This window comes from Mustela nivalis, assembly GCF_964662115.1.
Source record: "Mustela nivalis genome assembly, chromosome: 18".
In the NCBI taxonomy this organism is placed as follows: domain Eukaryota; kingdom Metazoa; phylum Chordata; class Mammalia; order Carnivora; family Mustelidae; genus Mustela; species Mustela nivalis.
The window spans coordinates 46,306,588-46,316,037 of record NC_139037.1 but is presented as its reverse complement, the minus strand read 5'-3'; the positions used below and the strand labels follow the sequence as shown (position 1 = coordinate 46,316,037).

At 55.2% G+C, this 9,450-nt stretch overlaps 1 protein-coding gene across 4 annotated transcripts; it reads right to left on the bottom strand.

Moving 5' to 3' along the window:
* Positions 1-6,369: 6,369 nt before the first annotated feature.
* CNFN (cornifelin) lies at positions 6,370-8,534 on the bottom strand. 4 transcript variants are annotated; one of them, XM_082709405.1, is made up of 5 exons: positions 8,452-8,501; positions 7,730-7,912; positions 7,169-7,279; positions 6,683-6,819; positions 6,370-6,594 (listed from the first exon to the last, which is right to left on the bottom strand). In XM_082709405.1, exons 2-5 carry the CDS (start codon positions 7,764-7,766, stop codon positions 6,505-6,507), a joined length of 375 nt encoding a protein of 124 aa, XP_082565531.1. In that variant the 5' UTR covers positions 7,767-7,912; positions 8,452-8,501; the 3' UTR covers positions 6,370-6,504. The 4 variants fall into 4 exon arrangements, with proteins under 4 accessions (XP_082565531.1, XP_082565533.1, XP_082565532.1 ...); XM_082709407.1 differs by having other exon boundaries at positions 7,730-7,850; XM_082709406.1 differs by having other exon boundaries at positions 7,730-7,776.
* Between the last annotated feature and the right edge of the window lie 916 nt (positions 8,535-9,450).

The window sequence follows — 9,450 nt, the reverse complement described above, 5'->3', positions numbered from 1 at the left end:
TATGTTTCTCATTGCATACTAGCTTTAGGCCTGAGGCCATTCGAATCCTGTGTCTCAGTCAACCTGGGAGTCCGGCTGAGACCTTGGGCCTGTACATTAAGTTGGGCCCCAGGATCCGCTACAATCCAGTCTCAGAAAGACGTGGACATGGGAAGGGATAGCGGGAATGAAATCAATCTGACAATTGTATTAACTCTGTTTCCCATTGGAGTGGACTACATTGGCCCTCCTGTAGCTTCTCCCAAGCTTGCTGAATTTTGAACCTTCCCTTGGCTTCCACTCCTGGGATATGGAGCTGGCATTCACACAGCCAGCCCTCATTGGTCTGTGGCAAGTTTCCCTTGTGGTCCTGTGCTCAGAGAGAGCAGTCAGGGTCAGATATTGCCAAGGAATCTTGGGCTCCTGCTTGTGACTGCATGCTGCTTGGCTGCATGGAGGAAGGACTGGAATGGGTGGTCAGCTGGCTCTATTCTTTGACTCCCTCTGATGCCTCCATTTGGAAGAGCAGATGGTGAGGGCAGGCAGAGTATTCTGCCACTCCTGGTGAGGCCTTTTTCTGAGCATATTCAGGGAATACTGACCAAAGGCCCAGTTGCAAACACAGGAGCTTCCACAGAGAGTAATCCACCACTGCTTCCCCTGAATGACTGCTATCACTAGTCACTGGCTTGAAGGGTGGAGAAATATCTAAGGCCAGACACGGTTCCTCTTCTTTCTAAAGGATGAATGGAAGCCTCTGGCTGACCAGCTCTCTGGTGTAGCCAGTGGAGATTTCCCGTTGCCTGAATCCAAACTTGTGTCTTAGTCCTGAGAAAGTCAACTCATTGGGAGACTGGGCTAGTGCTTCCATTCTAAACATGGTTGTTTCGTTGCAAAGGCAGGGTTGTGGGGTGCACATGACTTGGAGTAGGGGCAGAGTGAGAGAATCTCCGTGGAGACTCCCCACAGAGCATGCAGCAGGACGAGGACGTTCCATCCCACCACTCATGAAACCATGACCCAGCTGCAACCAAGAATCAGATACTTAATGCACAGAGCCCACCAGGTGCTCCTATCTTTTTCTCTAACTAGAGGGACCCTAGAATCATTCCATGTCCGTGTCAATGAGCCATATGCTCCCTTGAAAGAGGAGACTCCCACAGATTTCTCAGGACTGTGGTTATGTTGCAGGGCCCCTCCCAGTTGGGTTTCAGAACAGAGCTGCAAAGACAAGGCCCAGAGGTGGGAACCAGTGTGCTTTATTGGAGGGATTGGAGAGGTGGCCAGTGTGACCCAGACCGAGTGCAAAGAGGAGGTGAGGTTGGGGACAGGCAGGTAGTGCCACCAGTGCTGGGTAAGGCCCCAGATAGGGTTTTGAGTTTTATTCCCAGGGCACTGGGAAGCCGAGGGACAGGTGGGTGAGGGAGGATGACAGGATCCGATGTGCCTGCTCAAAATGGGTCAGAGGGGACAAGACACGACAGTGGGCTGGACTAGGACGGCAGTGGGGAGGGGGTGGGTCAGGGACAGGTGCAGGATGTATGTGGATGTTGTAGGGGGAGGGGAATCCAGGATGACTTCGACCTTGTGGCCCGAGCTCTGTGAGGAAGGTGGGGGCCATCCATTACCATGGGACAGCCTGGGGCTCGTGGGGTCAGAAGTCCAGCCTTAGGCTCTGAGATGCTCTGTGAGCATCATTCAGTCAGGCCCAGCCAGGGAGACAGACTGCTCTGCATATTTCAGCGGAAGGAACCCAGTGCAGGGGATTGGCTGTTCTGGTCTGCTGATCAGAGGTGGGACTGTGAGGCAGCACCAGGGACCAGCTGTCACCTTGAGGCTGGAGGGACAAAGCTCAGATGGTGTCACTGACCCTAGGACCAGAGTCACCCAGCTCAGCAGGAGTCCCAGGAGGCAAAGCTGGGGATGCTGCCCAGGGTGGTGTGTGTGAGTGTGTGTGTGTGTGTGTGTGTGTGTGTGTACGCGTGCGCACGTGCGCTTTCTTTCCAGTCGTTGCTGCCTTGAAGATGTGGGGGTTCTTCCTAGGGGCTGCTCCTTGACAGCACAGCCACCACCTTGGACTTTGGAGCTTCTGGTGGGCCCTCTTGAGGGCCACCCCCATCCTAGCCTTCTTGAACTTGGGACTCCTTTTTGCAAGACTCCATCTGCCAGCTGCATGTTTGGACCTTGTGGAGCTAGGCCCTGTGCCTCTTCTCTGCTGGGGGTCCCCTTCTATGAGGCTGAAAGAGGGAGGAGCAGTTGAAGCTGCAAATAAAGAATGTGGAGAAGGCTGGTGTCTGAGCGCTGTCTGCATGCAGCGGGGGTGGGGGTGGGGGGGTGTCTTGTTCTCTGAACAGCACCCAAGTGTGGATAAATCCAGTCGGTGTGCTTACCTTGGCCCCTCGGAGCCCCGTGGCTTGGCCTGGCTCCACTCTGTGTCTCCTAACTGGGGTGGGAAGCTATTCTGCTAGTCCCTAGAAAGGGCGGTCCTGGGGGAGGTGACCTCTGGCCTTTCCTCAAATCCCTGTGGCAGGGAGACCCTCCTTTCCTTAGGAGGGAAAACAGATTCTCTAGGTCTGGGATTTGGGTTTTATTCTGGCCTCTGACAGAAGAGTGGAGGCAGACAGACGAAGATCCCACAACTCTGGATTCCTCGAATCCAAGAAGGCTCTCCCGGCCCAAACAGGGAACGTTGCAGCCACCTTCATCTCTTTGCCAGGCCCCTAGGGCAAGCCAGAGTGTGGTGCCAGTGGTGGAAATGGGCCCTCCGTCGGCCTCATGGGGCTAGGAGGTAAGCACTAAGAGGTCAGCACCATGCCTTCCCGTTCAGCCAGCCCCCGGGGCATAGGCTGGTGGCTTCCTCTGATGGTTAGTCGAAGACACAGCAGAGAGGAGCACTTAGGGGGTGTTTGGGTCTCCAGTGTGGTCCACGAAAATCATCGTATTTTCAGATTTATGGGCAATGGAAGGGGTTTTCGGGGATGACTCTGCCCACACAGAAGTTCTGCCCTGATGAGCTGTTGGTAGTGCCTCACCTCCATGACTTGACTTTGAACTGGTGTCTGCTGAGAACCCGTGCTAGGCGGTTCACTTGGCCACATTCCGGCCCAACAACTGGATGAGGGAGGTAACCGGTGGTCCCGTTTTGCAGATGAGAGGACAGGAAAGTTCATAGACATCATTTAGCTGTTGAATGACAGCTGCTGGGTGACTCAAATCCGAATGCCCTCACTCCCTGAGGAGGGAAGCCCCAGGGAATAAAGGGACGAGGAGGAGACAAGGTCACAGAGAAAGCAAAAGGGATGTTGTGCAGGTTCTTACTTCGCCCACTTAGCTGAGAGCTGTCCCAGCACAGAGCGGGCACTAGGGAAGGTGTTTGAAGTGACCAGTTTCTATGGGAGATGAGGCACCATCTCCCCACCAGGCAGCTCACCAGAAGCAGGGCGTGCTGCCTTGTGGAGCCCAGGCCAGTGGCACAGTCATCCTGCACCTCCAGAAAGGAGCTAAGGTGGTTCTTCAAGACTTGCCTGCGTTACCATCAGACCTTTGGTAAGGACCCTTTCATGCCTCCTGCCTGGGACTGTGCCTTCTGGGGCAGAGCATTTGCGCTGTGACTGGGTCCTTTCCCTGGGATGCAGAGCTGCCCTCTCCAGCTCTTGTCCATACTGTGCAGCTGCCCCTGTATGGATACCCTATAGTAACTGTCCTCCCCACCCCAGTTAGCTGGCACCTCCCCCTGCTGCCCATGTACTCAAATGCAAGAGACTCAGGGAGTGTGAGAGAAAGCCTGAACAGGGGAGCATGAAGGCCTGGATTTGGGGGTCTATCTATGGCTATCAGTGCCTACCTAAGGGCTTCAGGGAAAGGGGGGGACTACAGCACTCTGGGTAGGGAGTGTTGGATGTTTGGTGTGTCTTTTACTCCTTTCAACATCAATGCTGGGAGGTACAGGTTTGTGCCCCCATTTTACAGATCTGGAAACTAAGTCCCTTGCTCAAGGACTCAGGGCAGATAAACAGGTGAGCCCAGATTCTGATGCAAGCCTGCCTGACAGTCCATTGCCACCTCCACCGATTACGTCTAAAATCACATCCCTTCTCTGTGTCCATGTCTCCCACCTATGATCACTCATCCCCACCAGCAGTGGACTCAACACTGTTTGAGGTGCTGGGGATTCAGTAGTAAATGAGGTCGCTGCCCTCACAGAGCTGAGAGGCCAGCGGGGAGCCAGATAGTAAATAAGTAAATGATGTGGTATGTAGATATATGGCCAAAAAGGGCGATGAAGGAGGGGAAGGGGGCTCAGTACTCGCTATGGAATACAAGGTGGAAGGGAAGGCCTTTCTCTTAAGATGGCATGTGGGCAGAAGAGAAAGAATGAGCCATAGGGACATCAGAGGGAAGAGAATTCCAAGTTGAGGGAATAGCTAGTGCAAAGGCCCTGAGGTGGGAGCACAACTAGCATTTGAGAAACAACTAAGAGACTCCTGTGGTTGGAGTCAGAGGGAATAAGGAAATAAGGTCACAGGGAAAGCAGGAAGCAGATGGTGCAGGTCCTTGGGCCACAGCGAGGACTCCGGCTTGCACTCTGCAGGAAGAGCCATGAGAAGTTTCAGAGCACAGGAGGGATATGACCTAACTCAGGTGTTCAAAGGGGTTTTCTGTGGGAGGAAACTAAGGATGTGGAGATAGGGCAGGGAGCCCAGTGAGGAGCCACTGCATTAGTCTAGGCTGAAGAGGAGGGTGGCTAGAATAAGGTGGGGGTAGCAGAGTAGGGAGAAGAGAGGTTCTGGGTATATTCTGAAAGTAGGACCAACAGAATTTGTTGACAGATTGGGGCGTTGGATAACAAAGTGACTGAGCAGCTGGGAAGATGGGGTTTGCCATTTCCTGAGAAGGGGAGCCTGGGAGGAGCAGGTTTTGGGTAGGGAATCTGGAGTTAGGTTTTATTTTATTTTGAGAGAGAGTGAGAGTACTTGTGGGTTGGGGCGGTAGAGGGAAAGAGAGAATCTTAAGCAGGCTTCATGCCCAGCATGGGCCCGACACAGGGCTCGATCTCACAATCCTGAGATCATGACCTGAATCAAAATCAAGAGTCAGATGCTTAATCAATGAGCCCCCAGGTGTCCCTGGAGTTAGGTTTTTATATTTGAGATGCCTATTAGATATTCCAAGTGAAGATGTCACTGTTGGATCCACAGATGGAGAGAGAGAGAGAATAGCAGCAAATAATACAAATAACATATTAGAGTGTTATAATATTATTATACATAATAATATTAACAAGCTTATTAAGCTCACTCTTTGGTCTCTCCATCTGTTTTGCCTCTTGCTAACACAGTAGCCATATGACATATTAGGGATTATCCTCAGAGAGGAAACTGGCTTAGAAGCTTCTTGATTCACTAAGATAACACACACAAGTGCCTGGGTGGCTCAGCGGGTTAAGCCTCTGCCTTCTGCTCAGGTCATGATCCCAGGGTCCTGAGATTGAGCCCGGCATCGTGCTCTCTGTTTAGTGGGGAGCTTGCTTCCCACCCCCACCCCACCCCGCCTCTCTGCCTACTTGTGATCTCTGTCAAATAAATAAATAAAATGTTAAAAAAAAAAAAAAGATAAAGCGCCTAGTAAGTGGCAAGAGTCAAGATCAGATCCTAGGTCTGCCCAATTTTTTTTTTTTAAGATTTTATTTATTATTTATTTGACAGACAGAGATCACAAGTAGGCAGAGAGGCAGGCAGAGAGAGATGGGGGAGCAAGCTCCCTGCTGAGCAGAGAGCCCAATGTGGGGCTTGATCCCAGGATCCTGGGATCATGACCTGAGCTAAAGGCAGAGGCTTTAACCCACTGAGCCACCTAGGCACCCCTAGGTCTGCCCCATTTTGATACCAGATTTTCTTATCTGCTAGTTGCTTTTGCTATAAAGAGAGCTGGGTGAACTTAAGGATTATTTTTAGCTCCAGGGAGCCTTAAACCTGGCAGTTCTCTGCTTTGGAGACAAAGGATCCTCCCTCCCCGCCCCCTCCCCCACTCCCTGCCCTGCCCCACCCCTCCAAAAAAACTTGTTAGGATTGTGTGTAGGCCAAGAGTCCATAGGTATTGACTTAGTAGGGGTAGGGGAGGGGCTCTTCTACTTTTTTTTTTTTTTTTTTTTTAAAGCATTTTCTGGTTTTGCTGATTTTCAGGATCCCTGCAGAACTTCATTTGGGCAGCTTAAGGGCTTAGTTTAGTGAGGCAGGAGGCTTGCCACTGTCGTACACAGCAGGCTGGGATCAAGGATCTGACTCCTGCATCCTTCCACACCTAGGCATCTTCCCTGTGTCCCCACACCCCTCACCAAACCTCCTTCTCCACCCAGATTCCTTCCCTGGGACAAAAAGAATGTGGGCAGAGTTGGTTTTCAGGTTTTTATTGTGGGTGTATTTCTGGTAGCGGGATAGGGCGGAGGGGCAGGCCCTCCCACGAGAGGGCAGAGAGGACAGAGGGGCCCGGGCGGGACAGGTGGAAAAGGGGGCGCGGGGAGCTTCTTTACTCTCGGATCTTCAATTCCCGAGCCATCTGACAGAGGGCGCAGGGCAAACAAAAGGTGAGCGCCGCCCAGTCGTGCCCAACAGAGCCCTAGAGGGTGGGAGAGAGAGAGAGGTTAGGAGTCCCGCCTAGGGTCCCAGGAGGTCCGTCCCCACCCCGGCCCGCGACTCGCACGCACCTGGATATGATAGCGCTCCCGCATGCCGGTGCGCAGGGAGTGCAGGCCTCCGGGCAGGTAGGGCGCGCAGCAGCACTCCCCAAAGTCGTCCGAGATGCGGCAGGCGAGACACAGTGGGGCGAAAGTGCCGCACAGACCTGGGGGCAGGAGCGGGGCAGTCAGAGCTGGTTCCACCCAGTGCCCCGGGCCGGCTCCGCTGTGAGGAGGGTCCCGGAGGGAATAAAGGGTCCCAGCGGGGGTGGTTTAGGAGCTGCGAGGTAGGGCTTGGAGGGGGAGCTCGGGGCACAATGGGGAAAGTTGAGAGTACAAGGGGGGAGGTTGAGGGTCGTGGGGGAGCTTGGAAGAGGTGAGGTCAGGATCCTAGGGAGTGCTGGAGGTGGAGGAAGGGGTGAAGGCAGAGTGTGGGAATTCAGGGTTTGAGGCAGGGAGGGGGCGTAGCGTTGGTGGGGCCGTGCCCCCTCCCAGAAGGAGCCGCCTGTTACTCACAGACGGGCATATCGTTGCAGCAGTCCGTGAGTCCTGTGTGCCAGTCACTGAGCTGGGTCTGGTAGCAGCTGCTGGCGCACTGGGGCTGACTGGTCACTGGATAGGACATGGCTGCGAGGGTGGTGGGCCAGGGTCAGTGGGCAGCCCGACAGCCTCTCCCGGATCCCACGTCCCTACCGCCCCTTCCTCTGCCGGGCAGACTGGGCGGGGCCACCAGGCCGCCCACGGAGGGGACACCACTGCACCCCCCCTTCCTTTCAGCCACATTTAGGCACTGACACCCCAGTCTGTCCCCATCGCCACTGCCTCCTGTGCATCTGGTTGAGTTGTGGGTGGGGAGCTCCTGCAAGTTTGGGGAAGGGTGGGTGCCATTTCCAGGAGGGGCTGAGAGGTGCCGCTGCCTCCTCCACGTCTGGGCCTGGGGTGCTGGGTTCCCGCATTTCCAGGGGTCTCTGGGGTGCAATCAGGCGCCATCTGTCTTCGAAGCCAGGGGTCCCCAGGGGAGGGAAGCCGCCAGGTTCCAGGGACTGGAAGGGTTGCTGGTTCCTCCAGTGATCCCACCTTTGCCTTTCACGTTGTCGTGCATCTCAAACTGCATCTTGCTGGCCCTGAGGAGGTGGCAGCGTTGGGGACGGCAAAGGTGGCGGTGGAGACAGTGGCTGAGTCCAAGGGCTGCGGGATACTGGGGTGGGGGGATGGGCAAGAAGCAGGGGCACGGGGGCTGGGTTCTCAGGGGGAAGGGCGCTGGGGAGAAAGAGGCCAAGTCAGCCTTCCAGCTGGCAGAAACATGGAGTAGGGATGTATGGGGTGAGGGCGAGAAACTCGCCCGTCTCTGTACCACTGCCCGACAGACCCCAGAGGACCTTCCTCATAGCAGAGGTAGAGCTGGAGACAGAGAGCAGGTGAAAGAGAAGGCAGAGTCAGAGACAAGGAGAGACAGAGATCAGAGCCAGTGCCCAATGAGATGCCACCAGTACCACTCACACCTGTCCAGTGCCTTATCTTCTCTGCAAGCCCATGTCACAGATGGAACACTGAGGCTCAGAGAGGTGAGGAGAAATGCCCCACATCCGATGGCCCAGGCCAAGAGGGTTAGTAGAGGTGGTGCTGGGCCCCAGAACTTCCAAGTTCAACCAGCACCACTGAGGTTGAGAAGGTGGACACGGAGGGCATTGAGAAAGACAGAAATGTCCACTGAGACAGAGAAATGCAAGGAGACAGAGAAGTCAGTGGAGCCGGGTGGGGGGACCACAGAGCCGAGGGCTGTGGGCAGATGATCCTACCTGCAGGACAGCGATGGTGATGATGCGGACAGGTGTGGGTGAGCTGGGCACTGAGTTCTGCCTCTGGCCAAGAGCTGCTTATATTGGGGCGGGCCACTCAGTCCTGGGCGGGGCCCTGGCGGAGGTGCCCAGGGAGCCCAGCCGGTCTGGCTAACCCTCTTCCCCCTACAAGAACTTCCCCTCCCTTGCTGTCCATCTCCCCTCCCCCCTCTTCCCCTCCAGTTCTTGTGGGACCAAGGAAATCAGGGAGGGGGGCAGGGATGCAGAGCTGGGAGGGAAGATGAAAAGGGGAGCAGGCAGAGAGACAGAAGGCTGGAGGAGAGAAGGTAGAAGGGAGGCGTGAGGGGTGCAGCTGGGCCACAGTTCAGAGACAGCAAGAGAGGAAAGGCAGAGAGATGGGGAGGAAATGGGGACACAGAGACAAAAGGGGAGAGGTCCAGGTGGGAGAGAGAGGGGATCAGAGAGATGGAGAGAGACGAAGACATAGAGAGGTGAAGAGAGAGATGCTGAGACAGAGAGGGCCAAAGATCTGGGGAGAAACAGTGAAGAGGAGCCAGATTCAGAAAAGAGACACAGAGGTGGAAAGCGGAGGGGCAGGGAGGTGGAGGAAGGAATGGGGGTGCAGGAGAGTGCAGTGGGGTCCTCCCCACCGCCTCCCCTGTCCCGTTCAGTGAGGTTCCCACTTCCCTAGAAGAGGGGGCACTGTTCTCCCATTCGGGGCCACCAGGCACATGGGCAGTGTGTTTTGGGGGTGACTTGTGCTGAAACCAAAGTAAATATACACCGTTCACTCCACCTTCAAACTGGGAAGGGAGGAGGGTGGGAACTGAGAAGCTGTGGCTCTGGAAGGAGGTGGATGTGGCTCAGGACTGAGGTGGGGTTGGGGGTGATAACAGAGCAGATGAGGGGGGAGGAGGGGCCTGGACAACTGAGTTGGAGGGATGAGAGGCTGGCGCTTTATCTGGGCCCCTAACAGAGGAGGGGGAGGGGCTCAGATTC

Bases quoted from the DNA above. Each gene is read 5' to 3' on its own strand.
- CNFN (XM_082709405.1), bottom strand. From the start codon at position 7,766: ATGCAGTTTGAGATGCACGACAACGTGAAAGGCAAAG. The intron at 7,280-7,729 runs GTGGGATCACTG...CCACCCTCGCAG, and splicing joins CGACAACGTGAAAGGCAAAG to CCATGTCCTATCCAGTGACC. The intron at 6,820-7,168 runs GTGAGTAACAGG...TCCTGCCCCCAG, and splicing joins CTGCAACGATATGCCCGTCT to GTCTGTGCGGCACTTTCGCC.